The sequence below is a fragment of the Electrophorus electricus genome, chromosome 7 (genome assembly GCF_041902795.1).
Source record: "Electrophorus electricus isolate QZ-2024a chromosome 7, ASM4190279v1, whole genome shotgun sequence".
Taxonomy (NCBI): Eukaryota; Metazoa; Chordata; class Actinopteri; order Gymnotiformes; family Gymnotidae; genus Electrophorus; species Electrophorus electricus.
The window spans coordinates 28277054-28297457 of NC_137503.1; the positions used below are offsets into that span (position 1 = coordinate 28277054).

Genomic DNA, 20404 nt, shown 5'->3' on the forward strand with positions numbered 1-20404 from the left:
GGAAATATCACATACTTCATATACAAAGATGGATTTTATAGATGTGCTTGGCTGTGCACTGGGCTCTCCAGTGTGTCCCATTGTGGCCATTGTCTATATGGAAGAAGTATTTGAGTATGGAGTTGAATACAGATTAATTCTGTGAATAAAACATAGTTTACTAGCAAGGAGATGAGTGAGAACAGACTTCCTTTTCTAAACTGTGCAATATAGGAGGGAGAAGTTCTAAGTTGAGATATACTGGAAGCCCACACACACCATCAGTATCTTGTACCATCCACTGGAACATAATCTGGGGATGATCATTATGTTGCAATATAGGGCCAAGATGGTAGCCACATATTCTGAGGCCAGAAATAAACAATATAATTACATTAATCAAACATATTTACATTGATCAATTTTGTGGCTACCCAGATTGAGTGTTCGTTAAAACCTCCACAAAACACAAAAAGATGCCTAGACAATAAAAGAAAAGAAAATGTATGTCACAAAGAAATAATGTGACCATTCCATATGTAGCTGGTGTTTCTGGTGTTTTTTCTCCAAGCACAAAATTAATTTAGATTTTAAACCTACGAACACAGTAAGACAGTGTTTGGCCCATCTAAAGGACTAGGTTCCAAAAAGCGTTAAGAGAAACCTTGTGTCATGCCACCCATGTACCAAGTGCACTATAACTCCCAATATTCTGTTCATTACCAAGAGGATAACCCAACCAATCAAAGACAGTTCAAAAGATCATCATCACCGGACTATTAGCTACACCTGTTTCTCAATAACCCAGTATTTTTAAACCTGTAAAGTCCGTTTCCTCTTTATGAAGTATTGCCTCTAGTGTTTACTGTGCATACTGAGTGTTTTGCTCCCGTTCATCTGATTGTGTTTTGGATCTTGTTTCTGTATTGATCTCGAATGTTCTTTTCCTGAAATATACCTGTTTCTGATTATCCCTGGCTTCATCCTACTGGTTCTGACCCTTGCATGTGTACCAACTATTGTTCTGGATATTCCTGCTCTAATTAAACCTGAACCGCTTTTATCTGCTAGCATCTGAATTTGTCTGCCCCATCACAACTTGTATGTGAAGTAAAGTGCAGTGAAGAGTGCACAGACCTTTCTATAGGAAAAACTAAGCAGCTGCTTGCATGTCCCAACACAGGTGAGTAAACCTCTGGACATGACTCACCAGTTAATTGTGAGGTACATATCTTAGATACAGAAGACAGGTGGTTTGAAAGAAGTGTCATAGAGGTCTTGTATGTCAAAGTGGAGTGGCCCTCATTAAACAGAGGAGAAGGCCTGAGACACCACCTGTCCCAAGACTCTAATGCTGTGTTTAAAAACTGTACCTCAGTATTTAATGGAGGAAGTAGCATAATTCGCCTCACAAGGGGGAGGAGGGGCACTGCCATAAGATGCTTGGAATTCCCTCTTCTCTGACAAGCACACTTAAAGGATATTAGTCATTTGACTTTGCCATCTCATTTCATATGCCAATCATGTCCCAACTTTTTTGTTGTGTTTTTTGTCAAAGTTACTTCCTGTTACTTTTACAACTAATGAAGGTGTGTGGTTGAATACTGAATCAAATTATTTTATTAAACATTGTTTTTAAAACATTTTATTACCTTATAAAAGTATAATGCCTTATAAAATTACTTTTCAAAAAAGTTAGTTTTCAAATTAGGTTGGCAGTGCAAGTTCTTACAAACTGGCAACAGTTGAACCTTAAAAGAAACCAGATATTTATCATCATATTTGTAGACCAACTCACTTTCTAAAAATATGTAGAAAATGTTTCTTAGACTTGAAAGTTCAACAGTGCAAATTAAAGATGTGAAGATTCTAAGTTCTGTTCTCAGACCATTGCTAGTTTGAAAGTAAAGTGTAGAAGCCTTTACTAAATACATGTTAAAAGCCATTTGCACAGTTTATGTTCCTATCCTCTAAACTTTTTCAGCCATCCTCTAACCATTATCAGTCAACATTTCTGACCAAAAGACTGCTCTTTGGTGGATATTTTGGAGTGATTGTCTACTCAACCCAGCAATGGCATTAACACATGTAAAACCAGATCAGGGGTGAACAGGCTAGAGGGTGTTGTCCAATGCATACCAACAGATGGGCTACAGTCTCTAGTAGCAGGCTTATAAAGCACATATTTAAGGTAGGTATGCCTAATAAAATGGCCAGTATCACCATTGTGTTGTCATATAATTGAACCCTTGGCTGCTTCCATTAGATAGTGTGACAAAATCTCAGGTATACAGCCAAATTCATACCACCATAAAATCAGTTTATATGCAGATGGTGTTTTACTATATATTACTAATCCTTCACTGTCCCTTCCTTCAGTCCATGATCTGATAAACAAATATAGCAAAGTGTCTGGTAATTCCATTAGTTATTCAAAATCTGAGATTCTGTCTCCAAGTAAATTCAACTAGGATTATGAGATACAAAGCATACCCTGTAAACATATCATACAATCTATTAAAAATTCATATCTCCTCAAACACAAATGATTTGTATAAACTTAACCATGATTCTTTAATGCAAGAAATAACAGAATTTAGAAAGATGGAATATACTACCATTATTTTTAATTTGCCAAATTAAAAGAGATTAAAAGAGGCTGGTTCTCCTCTCTTGACAATGTAATCACTAAATTTTAGTGGAAGCACCAAAAGCCTTGAATCAAATTAACCATGCTTCAAAAGCCTAAACATGTTGGAGGATTTGGAGCTCCGAATTTTTATTACTACTTCTTATCCCACCAACTGCTTTACATCAGATACTGGACAAATAATTCAAACCAATTGTGGTTAGACATTGAGAATATCTTAATTCAGGAATTGGACAACAGCAGCATTCCATTCATAAACAAAACTATTTAAAAATTGCATTTTATAAATACAACACAGTAAGTACTACCTTGAATGCATGGTGGAATTCAAACAGAATTCTTAATTACAGCTATTCACCCTCTGATTTGACTCCTTTATGTTTTTAATAAATGACAAACCCTTTATATTCTCTACATGGATACATATAGAGGTATAACCAGTCTGGCACAATTCTCTGGTTGCTTATTCATGACCTTTGGTCAAAGAAAAAGAAAAATACAATATACCAAAACTCAACATGTTCTAAATAAAATAGTCAATAGCAGAAACTTTTGTAACCATACTTCTCCCCTTCATAAAACTACAATGTTTTAAACCTCAGAAAATGTTATAACAACTCATAGCATCAAATGAACACACTATCTGACTCCCAGTTGAATAATAGACCTCAGATATAAAAGAAACATGTAACCTTAATTGGCAAATGATATGCAACAAAATCTTATCAATGACCAGCAATACAAAACTCCAGCTAATACAATATAAAACACTGCACAGAACCTACCTCATATCCTCTAAACTACACTGTTTGGGCTTTAGCCAGAGTGATACATGCGCACATTGCCCAGCTTTAATAGACAATTATTATCATGCTTTGTGGACATCCAGCAGTTCTTGTCAGAGGTCATGAACAGCTGTCAGAGATGCTGGGTTTTATCATCCCTTTCTGTCCCATTGTAGCTCTACTTAATTATCATTCTTCATTCTCATCACCCAATCACCTTAAATCCTTTATATTAATATCAATCACAATTGCCAAAAAAAGTTATATTGTTGATTTCAAAAAGTTTCAATAAATAATTGGTTTAGCCTCCATATAGATCATTCCAACTTGGAAAGACTCAACAACAGCAAACCTCAAAAATAATGTGGTACCTAATCACATTTTTATCTTTATGACCATGCACAAACAATGAACTCTCTGACATCAGTAAAGAAAAGGAAAAAGTAAAATCAAATACAAAGTCAGTGTCGCTATACAATGTCCCAATGTCCTTTTTTATAATAAAAATTAATAAAAATCAGAACATAGCAGGTGTTTCTAACATTTCTAACACTATATAAGACATATACTTCGTGAGCTGATCTGTCTAACAAGTCAGCACATAATTTCCAGGTTTTCTTGTTCCTTCTAGATTATTTTGTTAAGAATTATAAATTAATAGGTGTTAATCAGTTAATATCAAATATTCATGAAAAGAATATTTGATAGTTAATGCAAGGGCATTAAATGCAATTACATTTGTTTAAAACAAAAGATTTTTACAGGGTTTTAAAAGGCAGCTTTATTACATTATTGGCAAGACAACAAACCTGAATAAAATGTTTTAACAGCAACTCTGCTTTCAAAGCAAAGAAAAACTGAATGCCCTACATAGATTAATCATATTTAATATTGGGATTTAAGAGGAAAATCCCTGAACGTATTACAATAAGTGCTTGGTCAAACGACTTTCAGGCCATATTTCAAGCCATTGCTAAAAAACCTGTGTAGACATTCTGATCTGAAAAAGGCCCATAGAAAAGCATGCTTGGATCCCTTGAGGTTTTTCTGTAATAGCTTTCTTTAGATCACATTTATTATAAGGCCTGCTGTTCACCTTTGGATGCTGGAGAGTTTTGTGCAGGGGTTCAAATTTCTACCTCTTAGTAAATCACATGGTAATAATTAATTGGGGTAATGAATTTTTAATGCTAATCTTCCAGTCCTGATTTCTTAAGCCTTAAAGGCCTAGCAGGTGGCAGCTCTGTTTTAGAAACCCAATACTGGTAATCACTGCAGTCACAGGGCATTATGCGTTTCTCCAAAACTAGTGAAATATGACAAAAATTATGATTCTCTTCTGGGGTTCAATAGATACAGTGACCTGTATTCAAACAAACAAAACTCAGGAAAATGCATTTTGCAAAGGTTTGACCCAATAAGAACCTGCTAACATATCCTTTCCAGAGTACTGAAGGTGATTTCTGATTTAGGAAATGTCCAAAGAAAAAATAATGATCTTTATTCACCCCCGAAGATGAATCCTCAGTAAGAACATTTTAAACCTGTGGATGTGTACTGCCCTCCTATGGATACACCATGCAACAGGAGGCACCTAAAATTATTGTTAACCTTAATTTGACATTGAACATGAGAAATGTCTTAAATTTGTTAGAACTAGAACTATTTGTTATAACTCACATAATGTCTTTACAAAGCGTAGTTAAACACTTTTATTTTACTGCCAGATTTGCTTTCTATGATAGAAATATTTTGTCCCAAAATTCTAAACTCTAGAAAATTAAGTTCTGTTCCTGATTCACTATTTGCCCGACAAATATATTACTTGGTTAAAGCTAAATAATATTTTTTCTTCTGTTTAGAAAATATTACACTTTAAATAAAAATAAAAATACATTTTAAAAATTATTATTTAGAAAGACTGAAAATATGCATATGAGGTCATACGTTCCAGTAAGAACAACTAACTAAATCATTTTGATCTTTAAATTACCATTATATGTGGGGAAAATCATATTTTGTTGGTTGGCGATAAAAGACAGGTAATGGCTTACCTGCTATTGGTCTGGGGGAAACGCAAAATATAGTGTTAATGTAAATTGGGAAGATTAAACAAGGGATTGGAAGAAAAACAATCCATCAAATTTATGTTACTAGAGGGTGTTATATCATACATGTAGCTGTTTCTCAGCAACCACTTGGAAATATATGGCCACAATTGGTCAATCTGTTGACAAGGACTTGGCAAGCTTTGTAGTTATTAATCATCACAAAACTAAAAGGTGTGTCAGTCTAGAGACCTTCAGCTTTGTGATGAAATTTCACAGCAATCAGCCACTGGTAATGCTACAAACAACAGGTATCTAAAACTGCTAAAACTGCTTTTGAACCACTTAACCAAATTATCATATCACTGCATTTCACTGGTTCCTCACCTGTACTCTGCGCATTGACAATGAAGTTGAATCTAATATGGTTTTGGTGTCTGTTGTAGAGAAAGTTTACATATTACATTTAAAATGTTTACATTTTAACTATTTCTTTGTCTTGTCCTACAAATCTTCAGACTGAGCTGGACAAAAGTTTCAAATGGATTTTCTAATTCAGAAACATTGGCCTGTAATTTGCTTACCTATTCAAATCAAAAAGGCACAAATCAGGATGTCAAGCCATGAAATATCTGATGGTCACCAAATATGAATTACATGTTCATAACTACATGTCATAACTCCAAGGATTCATGTCAAACTTGGTTTAGCTCCAATAAAACTCATTGATTGGGACTTACAGATTAGTTTTAGCAGAGGGGTCACCCTGTCTGACAGCTCAGGTCAAAATAAGTGACTCCTAGAAAAAGAAAATGTTAAAAGACTACTACATTGGTTTCCCCAAAGGCATTTATGAATGGGATATAGAGAGCAGGCCCAAGAGTCATCAATTATGATGACTCTCATCACTACTGACCCACTCTCTGCACTCCCCATTCAGGTATTTTTTTTAGCTTAAAATTGATGGTAGGGTGGCAAGCTATTTGGTTAGTTTTTCACTCCAGAGTTAAAGTGAGTATAGGAAGAAATGTCAGAGAACATTACCAAAAACATACGTGTGCATTTTGGCAAAGAAAACAGTATGTGTGTCATTGATTCACAGTGTGGAGCCTATTAATTTAAAAGATAAATTCATTAATAAAACAAAATTTGTCATGATATTGTATGTTTGTGTCAATATTCCGTTTTTACAATTACACAGTAATGATGCAAATATACACAACAGTGGATTTAATAAGGTCCTTTAGAGTAAGGTCTTACAATAATGCTACTATAAGCCCTAGATTAATCAATTTATCAAATTATAGTTAACTATATGAGTGAATTAAATCTGCTAAAAGGTCAAATTCTCCCAGATCCCCTCAGTGCACCGGGAGAATACTAGCTCTGTCAATATACATTGACGGACAAGGCATGGGTGAGCATGAAACAAGCTGATTGGCTATTGTGTAAGTGGTCAAAGTTCGTGAAGTTTGTAGGGAAAATGGCTGCTGAACCAACACGAGAGTGGGGCGATGAGAAACTGAAAAGTGATGATGTACCCAAAAAAGACCTAATCAAGTTTATTCAGGATAATGCATCCCATTCGGTATTCTTAGATATTATCCATGCCAAGATGCTTTTGTAGGCTATACATTCTGTCGCGAACTAATTTATTTGTTGTACAGCAGATGTACGTTAGCTACGTAGCTAACATCATGCAGCTAGCTATCTACCTATCTGACTAATTCGATCATATAGGATAACTGGTGATGTACTTTCTCACTTCTCCGATGTTCCTCCAATGGTTTATTATTCGGATACCACACTGTAGACGATTGCATGTCTAGGAAATTCTCACATTTTTGTAAACAAAACTGGTCTCTGGATGTGCATGTCACTGCACCTTTTTTACATTCTAGCATCACCTATAGAGTGTGAGTGGGCAAGTGCATTTAGGTCCAGTGTTTCTTTGTGCTTTCAGTTTCTTGCAGAGCAAAAACTTCTGGGAAATATCAAAAATGTTGCAAAAACTGCAAAAAAGGAACACCTCATCGTAGCCTACAACCAGCTTTTTGAGAGCAAGGTAAATCCTAGAAAATTGCATATTGGGACATTGCTGTGATGCGTTTTATTGTGCTCTATTTTACTAAGCTTAATTTGACCTTATTTCTTCCAAACCGAGTTGAGTCAAGGGGTTGCACTGGCTGAAAAATGACAGCCTAACTGTGGTGTTGGCAGAGGTTTAAAGGCACTGAGGTGGAGGAGGTCACTCAGGAGGTGAAAGCTGTGAAAATTGAAGAGAAGCTCAAAGAAACAAAAACAGACATTGTGGATGAGGTATTACAACTACGTTATTTGAGTCCAAACTAGATGTAGCTTTAAAAGATGTTAGAAGTGTTTTTGTTTCTGCCCAGGGTCCCCCAAAATTCACAAAGACAGTGCTCAAGAAAGGAGATAAGTCCAACTTCCCAAAAAAGGGTGAGACAGTGTCATGTTGGTACACTGGGACGCTTGAGGATGGCACTGTCTTCGACACCAACATCCCAACAGGTTCCCAACTGCTTTCCAGCATGCATTTTGTGTGATTACTTGGCTGTCACAGACCATTGTGGCTGACACAAATGTATTGAGCCCTTGCAAAAAAAAAAAAAAAAAAAAACCTATACAACAGCCATTTCTCCTTTGTGTAACTGCTTAGTTTTTGATTTTGTACAACCTTTACATTAAAAATACCTTAAAATGCTAAATATGCTTCATTTATACTTTATTTTAATTTTGTGGAATGTTGAAAAACTAAATGGACATGTATGGTTTTTCATTGCAAGAGCTCAAATGTTCACAGGTAAACAAAAAATCTACAATATTGCTAGAAGCCTTTGCAAGCAAATGTATTATGCTGCACTGTATTTGTACTGCATTACCACTGTATTATTGTATTTTAGGCAATAATGACTAGTAACATGTATATTAAAAATATCTTCACAGATAAAAGCTTAATTGAACAAACCTAACTGCAATTTAGGACTTGGAATTGGACAAACAAAAATGTTGACAAACAATTGGCTGTTTCTGTCTTTGCAGGTGCACGGAAAAAGAAACAGGCTAAACCACTTTCTTTTAAGGTTGGGATGGGCAAAGTTATCAGAGGAGTGAGTTGTTTTTGTTCATGCCTTATTAATTCCTTTATAGTACATGTATATTCCTATTATTTTGACATTTGTTTTCATATACACTAGTGGGATGAGGGGCTTCTGACCATGAGTAAAGGTGAGACTGCACGACTGGAAATTGAGTCAGAATGGGCATATGGCAAAAAAGGTCTTCCTGATTCCAAGTATCCTTTTGACATTTCACTGTGGTTGTTAATGCACTTGTTACACAGCATATGGAATTTCATTCAATTTCAATACAAATTTATAGTAAAACTAATACCTAATCACCCCCAGTTAAGTTTCAATATTTTGCACCCTTAACCCTCCATACAGAATCCCACCAAATGCTAAACTTATTTTTGAGGTTGAATTGGTATCTGTTGATTAATACTCATAACTTGGACTGCAAAGAGTGTCTTGAGTGGCAGACAGCTTCAACTGCAGAACATACTCCTAATGTCAAGTGAACAGGGTTAACCATCAACAGGAGGGATGGGTGTGGTCGTTTGTCTTGACCTTTGTTAAAACTCGTGTTGTGATAAGCAGCACAACTTCTGCATTAAACAGTCCAATTTTTTGCATGTTTCAAGATGTTCAAATAAAACCAACACTGAACTAAAGCTGTGTATCTAGTCTTCTTATTGTGGATCAGTTGGTAGAGCAAAGTGCTACTAGCACCAAAGTCATGGGTTTGATACCCAGGGACTACACATGCCCACTGTATCATAGTGAAATAACTTGTTGGATAAGTCCATGCATCAAACACTCAACATTAAGTGTTCCACTATGACATTTTCTTTCATGAAGGTGAACTCCAACACAACGGTGCATCTACAAAACAGTTGAATGGAAATGTAGTTGACATGGAGTCAGAAGTCATTTTTCCCCCAACTGGAACTTTATTACGAACAAGTTTCTCCATAAAACTATTTAGGAGTTGGCATTAGGACCCTTCTTTTTTCCAAAGGTGGGCACCACATTCACAAAGCGACGATTGTACTGGATGCGACGCTTTGCACGGCCCGTCTTCTTCTTCTTCTTCTCTTGTTTGTCCACCTAAAACAGCAAGGCAGAATAATCAATTACTGCTTATATTGCCTTTACCAACTTGTAATGCCAAAACTTCAAAGTTGACATTTCTATACCTGTGAAAACATGACTTAAGTATTGCTATTAATTAAATGGTGAGTTTTAGAATCATTTAACTTGCACCAGTCTCAAACATAACACATTCACAATTTATTAATCACCTTGGGTGTCTGTCCTCGTACTTTACCAGCACGAGCCAGGGAACCATGCACCTTACCTGAAAAAGAGGAAAAGGAAAACAATAGTAAAGCCCATTCCAGCAAAACCTGACTCGTCAGGAATAACAATCATGAAGGAGCATGACTAAATGTATGTACATTTAAGATGGACACAGCAGAACAAAATGCTATGAGCCTTCTACAGTATAAACATTAAAGCTAAATTGACAACTAATGTACTTGCCTCCTAGAAGCCTGCCAACCACCTCCAGGGTGCAGTGTTCTGAAATGCCACAGTTCAGAAGTGTGGCACCATCTTCAAGTGGGGTACCAGCCAGCATAACCACCTGCTCATCTACAGACAGACCTTCCAAAGTCTGGACATGGGTCTAGAAGGACAGAATGTCTTTAGTTGGATTTCTATGTACATACAGGTGTCCATAAATCAAATGATTTAATATAGTTCTCACCTTAATGTCCTGGACAGTCTCCTGTCCAGTCACCTCAAGGGTGTGTAGGTTCTCCGCACGCAGAAAGAGCTGCATGTCGATTTCTGATGCAAGAGATAAAAGCTTAATTTTCCAACCATTACAATCTACATATTGTTATAGATTCTCTAAACTATGCTGCTCATTTCATCTATTTCTCTTTTAGTGTGTTTCTATTTTGAATTCTTATGATGTATCCTACCTAACGCTTTGACAAAAGTCAATTTTTTAGTACGTTTGAACTAGTGTCAGCCTCAGTTAATTCAGTGTTTGCGGAAACTGGGCTAAGTAAACCGCGACTACTCACGAGCCAACAAGCTCACTAGCCATCCAAGCCAGTTAGCTAACCGTAAATTAGCTGTTTCGTAAAGCTATTTCGATGACGCGTTTTCCTAACATTTTTGCCTGGCAAAATTGCAAATTTCAAACTATTATACAAAAGGCATCTGCGTTTAGATAGTGTGCATAATAAGTAACTGCTTTAACTTATAAGCTATGTCAAGTTAACTTTACTGGCTAGCTATAGCACTCGCGTGTTATACATGGCTAAAAATATAAGTAAAATATTCCCCGTATATAACACATTGCCTGGAAAACACATTCTAAACGCTGAATTTTGAATCTCAACAGAGTTTAAATGCAATATTGCCGCCAAAACAGGACAAATTAACTAAATCACAAACAGGCCTTACATCGCACGGTGCTTATCACTCTACACAAGGCGAGAAAAGGACGTTGCACATTGTTGGCTGAGCGCATGTGCAAGAATAAGAATGCCGGGAAGTGTTTACGTCACACGTAGACAACGCCCGTTGGTCACGCGAGACATGGCGCCAGGACGGTTGGGCCATGCTGAGTCTCCCATTCTCGTGTTATTTCGCTTTAGTGCGCTTGAGCTGAGCTTGGAGGGAAGCTGGCGATTTTAGCATTGAGCGATGCAGTGCGAGGTAGCTAATTTAATGCACACCCTAAACAACGGGTTGAAAGTTGACGAAATTGTGCGTATACTTTCGGTGTTTTCAGGCAGTCGATAGACTGCCCAAAAACGTACAGCCGCTGTATAAAATTCTAGATGTGCTTTTCCCCGTTCCAATTCAAAAATATTTTTTCAAAATTTTAAAATTTGAATAACGAAAATAAAGTATACTGACCCTATCAGAAAAGTGGCCATTTAAAGACGAATCTAGCACTCCCAACATACATAACTATATGACTTCACCGAACATGCCTTTCAAAAAGCATGGGCACTGCACCCCATGCTCCTCTTGCAGTTGGTTTTTGCTTTTCTGGGTAGGCATTACACGATTTTGTAATCTGATCGTTTGTAGCCATTTTGTCACAAGAACACAGGGGCACTTACATGCTGGAACTGAAAAATACCTGCATCAAATGCCTCCACAAACGTGGAAGGGCAGTTGTCTAAAATAAACATGCATTAAACTATATCCTTACCAAACACAGCCCCAGACTATTAACCATGCTCCACTAAGCTTTACATTAGCTATACGCTTTCATAGCTTCCACCAACCCCTCATTCATCAGATTTCTAGACAATAAAGTGTGATTCATCACTCCAAGACACATTTCCACTGCTCCAGAGTCCAGTTGAGGAATGCTTTTCAGCACTTCAGCCTGTGCTTGTCATTATCTGGAAATGTGCACTAAGTGATACAACAGAAGGTAGGTGATTTACAGTGAACTTCAGCACTTGGCAAGACTGAGTTGAGATGTGCAACTTAATGGCTGAGGTTTTGTTGCTCCCATGTACTTACATTTTTATAGTTTGCTGTTGACAGGCAGATCTAAAACGGCAGGAAAAAAAAAAAAAACCTTACAGCAAAAGACAGCAGCCTATATTTAAAAGAAACTGCTTTTCAGGATCACCCGTTGTGGTGCCAGTTTACCTCTGGAGATTGTATGGCTAGGTGCTTGATTTTACTCACCCGTTAGCAATAACTGTGGCTAAAAATGCCTAGTGTGTCCACATACTTTTGCCTATATAGTGTAATCAAGAGGCTGTTTGTAATGAGTGCCATTTGTGAGTAATGCATTTCTCAATCAAGCTATTGCTCCAAAAACAAGATGGGATTACAGCAATAACTTTAGGATCACCATCAGCTAATGGTGTTCTTTACAACCCTGACAGACCTTTGAGTGAGTGAAGAGTAATAAGAACATTCAATGATACCAATCTCTTTATTATGAAATTAAGTCAAAATAAAAAAAAAAAAGCCTTCATTTCACTTTTGGCTCTGAAAACAAGATGTCACATGTAAAGAGAGCAGATATAAATGTTCCTTAACTTTTCACATCCTTCCATACAAATTTTCCAAATAAAGTTTCAAAAGGGACCACACTAAATTAAGCTAAAATTAAACTCGTCATCTACACCGTTTTACAGAGGGAAAGTTCACTTTTTCCCCCCCAAACATACATGCTCAAAAAGTAATCTGGAATAAATGAGAACATCAAAGAGAAGCAATAAGAACAGGTAAAAAGGACATCTTTGCGGAGCTCAGTCGTACTGTAGGACATCAGGTAGGGGGTGGAGGGTAGTACTGGTTATACTGACCATACTGACCATACTGACCCCAAGAGTTTTGACTTCCCCAGGAGTTGTATTGCTGTGAAGAGGCAAATGGAAAATACAATTTTTAAAATGTGATAACCTAAATATTTACAGGGAGGCCTTTCAGTCAAAGCAGCCTAGGAAGTAATGCATGTGGCTGTTTGAATGGAGATTCAAGAATCCAGTAGGAGAAAAGTAACATTCAGGGTCATGATAAAAATGCAAAATTAAAAAAAAAAAAAAAAAAAGTTTAATATAGTATTAAATTCTGTACAGACAAGCATGCGGCCTCTCTTGCTTTAAAAGCCTGCAATAAAAATATACAAATTCATAAGAGAAACGGTTAAAAACCTAAAATCCCAATTTGGCAACTGCCCTCCAACACCTCTCTGCAGAGGAGAAAAACTATGTAACCTTTGTATATAGCTAAATAAACACTGACCTGATACCAGTTGTTATAGTTGTATGCTCCATGGTTGGCCTGCATGTCAGGCATCATTTGGACTGATGCAGCAGAGCCATCATCCATGCGCTGTCTCTTCAAGTCTGGCTCTTGAGACCTGCCAAAAGCACAGATGTAATTTTTTTTTATGAACTGTAACTTGGAAAAACCTATAAAACATTTCAAGTATGCACAAAACACTATTTAAAACCTCAAATGTTATTTTTCTGGCTAGGTTATTTTGCCCAAGTACTAACAATTCATCACTGAAATCAGTTTCTTACCCATTGTCTGATTTTCTCTTTGTTGTCTCTTGCTCTTTCAGAAGTTTCTGGTGTTGTTCATATGCAGTTACAAGCCTAAAGTGAGGAACAAATCAGATTTTATGTACAGAAAAATTTAAAAAGATTAAAAATCAGTAATGGCTTACCCATTACATTACCAAACCAGAACTGGGAAGCGTCACATTTCAGGATGTCCACAATCCTAAAAAACAAGCTGCAACCATTTTCTGTTGGTTCTGGTACTGACCTAGTACCAAATTGAAGCCAAGAACCTGCAATGGCTCAACATAACGCCTACCAAACCTGGATTTGTCAGGTTTTAAACCCCCCCATAGTAAATGCCACACGCTTGCCCCTTTTACCTCCAAACATTTAAATATCAATTTTCTGTTTGCTTGCACAAGCCCACCAACAGTTAGAGGAGCTACATCATTTTATTCCAGGTCCACAATCCTGCAACAAAAAAGCAAAACCACCTCTAGAAACGATTGTCTCCCCAACTGGTAATGGAAAAGTGTTGCCTAAAAAAACTTGGAGAAAGACAGTTTAGAGGGTAGAGAGACATGAATGGTTAGCACAGAGCAAAGTTTATTAAAAAAATAAATCTAAACTCACACATTAATGTCACTGCCAAAATCTTCAAGAAACTCCACTTTGCGTTGAGAGAAAGTGACACGGGACTCCAGAAGCATGGGACTGGAGAGTGCCCGGTCAAAGCAGGCTAGAATCTCAGCCTCATTCTGCTGCACATCCCCACTGTATTCCAGCTCCAACAGGTTCAAGTACAGTTTAGGACAGGTCTGCAAATACACAGAAAAAAGTTCAACACGTTTATCATCTTTTCCTGCACTATAAAACCTCTCCCCAGCATCTTACTAACCAAACATTTTTAGGACTTTTTAAAATGAAAAGCAAATTGTTTGAAGGAGTAAATGCAGTGAAATTTATGAAAGTCAGCCATACCTCATCTTTTTCAATGGCCTCCAAGAGTACATTCCTAGCCTTTCCGATACTCCGCTGCACTTTCAGGAGCTGTCGAGCTAGTTTCACCGAGTAGAACGATGATTCGCTTGCGTTTTTCCCATTCGTGATGGCGTCCCGCAGCAGGGCCTCAGCTTCATCCAAGTTCCCATGACGACGCTCCAGACTCACCCGCCGCAGTCTCACCATGGCCAGGCCTGGGACTGCTTCTTCCAGACCTTTAAGGATGCCCCGAGCATCTTCTATGTTCCCTGTACAAACAAAGCAAAACCTTAGAAAGCTAGAAGAAATGCATGTCTAGGAATAAAAGCATTACAGCATTAAGTATTGGCATTGTTATGAATTTCTGACAAGACGACATCCAACTAAGCTTGAAAACATTTTGTTGAGAATGCTGTGAAAGGGACACTTGCCTTGCTGCTCTTCAAAGGCTGCCCAGAGAACATGAATGGTTGGCTTCTTAGGCAGGTGGATGGTGCATGCCTTCTTGAACACGTGTCTCACTCCCTCTGTGCTGTAGCTCTCCAAATACTTGGCATACTTAAAAAAAAAAAAAAGGAGTAAAGAAAGGAAACAAAGGGGGGGGGGGGACAGAGAGGGGAATAAAAGGAGGAAAGGGGGGGGAAACAAACACAGAAATTACACTTTCATTTAGATTCCTGCACCAGTGAATTTCCATTGACAAGATCGTTTTGAGAATTTCTGTTTTAAACCCGTCAGCACCTTTATGGAACCAATAAGATAAGTTTCTGTAAGGTAGTGGGAGACGGAGAGATGCAACGAAGTTGGCATATGCTGGAGTCAAATCTTGTGTGGCAAGCTGGCCATCCCCTAATGCAACAGATACAGTCAAATATCAACGTTACACGCAAAGAGTGCAGGAAGTTTTACTGAGGAAGTGAAATCGTTGATGGGGGAAGGAGGAAGGAAAGTCTCTGCCAAGGAAGCCCCATTTACCTTTATCCAGAACTCCTCGTAAAGGGCACAGGCAATCAGGCAGCGCTCAAACAGAACGACGACACGCTCCGGAGTCCCATTCTCCAGCTCAAAGTCCAGGTATTCCCTCCAGTTGCTGAGCTGAGTCTTCTCCAGGGCTTTTACGTGGAAGTATGGACGCTTGATCTATGTTGGAGGGTGAAGGGACAATGCGTTTATCATATGATCCACCTCAACTTAAACGCCTTATATTCTCAGTTACATTTAAAGTTATAACTTCCTTAGTTATGTTTGCTATATTTTTCCAAACCACAAACTTAGAGGGGGAAAAGGGAAAACTCACCCCTTCTTCAAAGGCCCAGCGCTTGCTGACTTCATGCTCGTTGTGGTTAAATATCTCTTGGCGCGTCTCAATCACCCGATGCCGCATGTTCTCAATCTCTGTGACTCTCTGGAGGGTAAATGAACTGCATAACCATTCACATTATAACTCCACACTCAACATAGAGTGATGTGCAAACAGCATATCCAGCTACCAAGGGTTTACATCACCATGAGCTCGAGAGAAACAAGTAGAATCTTGCGCTGGGATAAGTATGGTATGCACACCCTGCACATCAGCTGTGGCCCAAGCCGTGCTGCTGGGGGAAGGGGGGTTGAGGGACGTGTCATTCCGTCACGGTCCCGTCCCACTTTTATCTCGAGTCCCTGATTGGATGCCAACTTGGATCCTCAGGTATTCATTGGCTGCTAACGGAAAGACACCTCTTCAAACCTGTACAGATTCGCTTCTCTCCAGGATCAGGTAGGATCCTCCCTATCTCTGGCATGTTTTTGACCCTCGCAGAGCAAGGCCTGGCTTCTTACCTTTGCAGGGTCAGGAAGGTCTTCCATGCCTGGTGGAAGCTCCTCACTCGGGACTTCTTCCTCTCCCTCTGCACTTGGCTTATTGGCAGCAGCTAACTCCAACCTCAGCTGAACAAACTCCTCTTCAGACAGGAAGTGCTTGGGATTATTGTTCTGGACATGTTCTTTGAACCTGAGAACAGCAGACATGTTAAGTTAAATTTAAACCCACAAATGTGCTTAACATGCACATAAATAACTCTGTATGGACCAAAGCATTTTTTTGGTCAGTAACTGACAAAACCTAGGTTACTCAAGGAAAGAACGAAGATGCCAATAGATTTCAATACCAATGTAATCTAAAAGTGTAACAAATCTTAAAAGATGTCAATAAAAGACTTCCCATATTTTGGGTGCATTTCTGCACGTGTGCACATACACAGACATGCACAAACCTTTGGAAGTGTTGGGAGTATAGCTGCGTAGGAATACCAAGGATGCGGTCATAAATTGCTGTAACATTGGCCAGCTTCTCTTGCTCCGTCTCCCAGTTAATATAAGCTTCCCACAAACGGTCAGAACGGAAGTCAGTACCCGCTGCTAGAACTGCATGCTCATAGACACTAAAAGGAAATGATGAACACAAAAATAGATAAAAATCACCATGTTCTACCCCATTTGTCCATCCATTTTTTGTAATGAGGGGGGGAAAGGAGGATATACTCACGCTCGTATGCGGTTTTCAGCCTCCCCATCACTGGTGTCTTGGTTCTCTCTTAGAAAGGTTATATAATGAAGCCACAGGTCAACACTTAAAGGAATTGCCTGCAGACCCCTACGATATACCTGAGAGGACAAGAAAGGTATACTGGTGAGAAACATGCAAATAAGATGAAAGTTAACAGGTTAATGTTGAATTCTCAAAGAAAAAGTGCCTTACCTCATCTGCTACCTGTATACAACCATGCTTTTTCTCAATGTCTGCATATTTCTTCCAGTACCCATAGCAGTAGGGATAGTGAAGGAAAAAGGCATCAAATGCCTTTCTTGAAGCCAAGAGGTGGTTCTGGAACAACATTTTCCCCATTAAAACTCCACATTTAATATATAAAACAAATAAAAAAGGTCAATGAGCTATGTGGCACTTACCTCTTGTTCCACATACTGCAGGAGGTAGACCCAGCCATTAAAATCTTCAGGGTTATCTTCAACTACCTTATAAAGCCTGTCAAAATCAGAGGGAAGAGATGGTTTGTGCAGTGACACATCACTCGCACCATCTTCACTTTCCTCTTTTGATGCATCCTCAAGTTCCATGTTTGCAGGACTGCCTGAATTTCCTGACTCGGCCTGCTTTTCTGAGCTCAGCTCTGACTCGCTGGGAAGAACCTCTGCAGTCTGTCCATTTGCTTCAGACTGGGTTTCAACATGTGCAGCGTTACCAGGCTGTTCCACACCACTCTGATCAAAAAGACCAGATTCTTGCTTCATGTCCCCAACAGCAGATTGCTCCTTCCCATCTACTGAGAATACATGGCACTGCTCCATAGTAGTAGCAGCATGTTGCACCTGGTCTTGTTCTGGGTTCTGCTGGTTTGCAAGAGCAACAAAGGTGTCGGGAACTTGGTCCATTGACCACTGAGCATTATTGATCAGGTTGGGAAGGTCAGTAGTGAAGCCATCTCCTGAACCTTCCACACCAGTAGTGTCCCCATTGTCAGGGGCACTTGTGTCAACCATCCCCGTCATGGGCTCGTCTGAGAGATGCAAGTCTACAATTTGAGAAAATGATCAGAATTGCATTGTTAGAGCAGTCGTCGTGGTCTTTCTACCCTGAATTTAAGCAACTGCCCTGTATTCAAGAATGGTAAAAACCGAACACAATAAGAATGACGAAATGTTTGATTCCATGACGCCAAAGGAAAATTAACCTTACTTAAAATGTACACGATTACAGAATCCAACAATGTAGCACGTAGATTACAACAACTTCCAATAGAGAAATAATTTGCTACTTAAGTAGGACAGCTAACGCTAGCTACCCAATTCAATTCGACTTCATGTAGCCTGTAACTACATAGCTAATTATTGCCTAAATTTATGCAAAATTAATTTAAAACGCATACAAATACTGCATTTACTGATTAATTACGAATGTACCTAGCAAAGCCAGCTTACAATTGATAGCTTTGAGCTAATTTGTCACTAAAGTTGAGCTCTTTGAAATAGTCAGCCATTGCAAACTAGCTAGTGCGATCCATTCCGTTTTTCGTATGTCGTGCTGACCACGTGCTAATTGGCTAACTAGATAGCTAGCTACATATTCTCGAAGTTTCGAAGGCCTTCCGATACAGTAATATGGACTAGACCGTTAAACTATATATCACAAGTCTAGGCAATGTTTCGCTGGCTGGCTTTCTAGCTAAATAAACAGCTAACCTATTTAACGTGCACATTATGTTAGCTAGCTAGCTATCGAATTAAATAACGCGTCACTCACTAGCGAGATCGACAGCTAGCGTTAAATTAAGGCTCGCTACGATACCGTTTTCTTGGCGCTAATATTTGAGAAAATTTAAGTTACCGAGCGATATATGTATAAATAAAGCCTGGTTCTTCATTATTTGTACTTACGTAGCTAGCTAGTTAGTTAGTTAGTTAACTGGGTGTTTGGCGTAGCCCCAAACCAGTAATGGCTAGCTAGCGTTAACAACCTTGGTTTGGTTTTGGGCCTAGTCAGCTAGCAGCTAAGTAGCTAACAAGATACAAAAACGCTGCTAACAGACACCATCTTTGACGTCGTTGCAGCGGAAAGAAGAGTATAGAAAACCTCCAAGTCATAAAGTACATTTTAAACGTATGTTCATACTTACCAGAATGTTCCATGAAACGTAGTTTAAACGAGTATTTATCTTAACTTCTTTAAAGTTATTTGTTCAACAACATGTGGTCTCGTTACCCAATTCTCATTCTACCCTCACCACACCGTCGACTGTTAAAGAAGGGCAAAAATGTTCTGCGCATGTGTACTGCGTGCGCAGCTGATTGTTGGAAACACTTCCTGACGTCGGTTTGGGGCCCGTTTGAAATAGTCTTTTCAATAGTAATTAGACGTATTACCCGTTTAAACAGTTACATTGGACGTGCGTCTCTTTAATTAAATATATATTTGATCAGTTGATGGTTTTATCTAGGTTATAGTAGCTTAAGTGGGCAACTGTGTGCAATTTGCCTATGCGCCATAGCACTAAGTGGCAGGCTACTAGTATTTGAACATATGACACAAAAATATGACAATAGGTATGCTATGTCATATTTGTTATACACAAATGCCTATTTAGAAAATTCCAGGGTTACTGCAGTTATTGCATTAGGCCCAGTGATGTCTGTTTATAATTTTCAGCAGGCATCCGTTACAAAGTAAACCAAATGATTCTAAGTTACTTGTGTAATAACCTAGAGTCTATTATGACATGACATTTTATTCTGACATTCCTATTCCGTGTGAACAGCAAGGTGGGCTAAAATATATGCAGTTGAAATGTAAACGTCCAAGACTTAATTATAAGTCATGCCTAGCTCTGTCATTATTACCTTTCCCTAAATGCAACGAAAGAACACATCAAACAGGAAACATTTATTTATTTTCCAACCAGATTCGCCAGATATATTGTAGGTAGTTTTCAAAGTAATATGTATAAGCCATAGTCAGTGGTCTACACTCACATACCTACTTCATTACCCTACTTTTAACTCTTCTGGTCACAATCCGGTGGCTCTAGTAAGCACAGACCGTTACAATTATTTTTACAAGATAACGTAAATGACCATATATTAGCCCTAATTTGAAGATATAACAACAGACTTTCGATACTAATGTATTAACCGCTTGAACGTCATTAAACCCGCCCTAATACGTAAAATGACGCCACCGACTTGCTAGCCGTTATCTATGGAACAAATCCGTGATATAAATCGGTCATTAAGGTGTCATGATTTTCATTTTATATCTCCA

At 38.4% G+C, this 20404-nt stretch overlaps 3 protein-coding genes across 3 annotated transcripts; 1 reads left to right on the forward strand and 2 right to left on the reverse strand.

Moving 5' to 3' along the window:
• Positions 1 to 6908: 6908 nt before the first annotated feature.
• Positions 6909 to 9216, forward strand: fkbp3 (FKBP prolyl isomerase 3). Its single transcript, XM_026997734.3, has 7 exons — positions 6909 to 7050; positions 7426 to 7527; positions 7683 to 7781; positions 7859 to 7994; positions 8526 to 8593; positions 8681 to 8778; positions 8930 to 9216. The coding sequence occupies exons 1-7, from the start codon at positions 6946 to 6948 to the stop codon at positions 8982 to 8984; spliced, it is 663 nt and encodes a 220-aa protein (XP_026853535.2). The 5' UTR covers positions 6909 to 6945; the 3' UTR covers positions 8985 to 9216.
• Positions 9217 to 9472: 256 nt separating this feature from the next.
• On the reverse strand, positions 9473 to 11151 carry faua (FAU ubiquitin like and ribosomal protein S30 fusion a). The gene is made up of 5 exons (XM_026997745.3): positions 11024 to 11151; positions 10314 to 10396; positions 10088 to 10232; positions 9847 to 9902; positions 9473 to 9652 (listed from the first exon to the last, which is right to left on the reverse strand). The coding sequence occupies exons 2-5, from the start codon at positions 10386 to 10388 to the stop codon at positions 9527 to 9529; spliced, it is 402 nt and encodes a 133-aa protein (XP_026853546.1). The 5' UTR covers positions 10389 to 10396; positions 11024 to 11151; the 3' UTR covers positions 9473 to 9526.
• Positions 11152 to 12508: 1357 nt separating this feature from the next.
• prpf39 (PRP39 pre-mRNA processing factor 39 homolog (yeast)) lies at positions 12509 to 19403 on the reverse strand. Its single transcript, XM_026997643.3, has 14 exons — positions 19263 to 19403; positions 17539 to 18161; positions 17330 to 17455; positions 17117 to 17235; positions 16845 to 17012; positions 16411 to 16582; positions 15887 to 15994; positions 15565 to 15729; positions 15021 to 15147; positions 14590 to 14858; positions 14242 to 14426; positions 13627 to 13701; positions 13343 to 13460; positions 12509 to 12955 (listed from the first exon to the last, which is right to left on the reverse strand). The coding sequence occupies exons 1-14, from the start codon at positions 19273 to 19275 to the stop codon at positions 12866 to 12868; spliced, it is 2358 nt and encodes a 785-aa protein (XP_026853444.3). The 5' UTR covers positions 19276 to 19403; the 3' UTR covers positions 12509 to 12865.
• Positions 19404 to 20404: the final 1001 nt, after the last annotated feature.

What these genes read in the sequence shown, in the direction of transcription:
- fkbp3 (XM_026997734.3), top strand. Translation starts at nt 6,946, where the DNA reads ATGGCTGCTGAACCAACACGAGAGTGGGGCGATGAGAAACTGAAAAGT. An exon ending in AAACAGACATTGTGGATGAG is followed by an intron (nt 7,782 to 7,858) that starts GTATTACAACTA and finishes GTTTCTGCCCAG; the next exon opens with GGTCCCCCAAAATTCACAAA. An exon ending in TGGGCAAAGTTATCAGAGGA is followed by an intron (nt 8,594 to 8,680) that starts GTGAGTTGTTTT and finishes CATATACACTAG; the next exon opens with TGGGATGAGGGGCTTCTGAC.
- faua (XM_026997745.3), bottom strand. Translation starts at nt 10,388, where the DNA reads ATGCAGCTCTTTCTGCGTGCGGAGAACCTACACACCCTTGAGGTGACT. An exon ending in GGTTGGCAGGCTTCTAGGAG is followed by an intron (nt 9,903 to 10,087) that starts GCAAGTACATTA and finishes CCTCTTTTTCAG; the next exon opens with GTAAGGTGCATGGTTCCCTG. An exon ending in TACGAGGACAGACACCCAAG is followed by an intron (nt 9,653 to 9,846) that starts GTGATTAATAAA and finishes TTGCTGTTTTAG; the next exon opens with GTGGACAAACAAGAGAAGAA.
- prpf39 (XM_026997643.3), bottom strand. An exon ending in TGCAGTATGTGGAACAAGAG is followed by an intron (nt 17,456 to 17,538) that starts GTAAGTGCCACA and finishes ATGTTGTTCCAG; the next exon opens with AACCACCTCTTGGCTTCAAG. An exon ending in ACTATAACAACTGGTATCAG is followed by an intron (nt 12,956 to 13,342) that starts GTCAGTGTTTAT and finishes GCCTCTTCACAG; the next exon opens with CAATACAACTCCTGGGGAAG.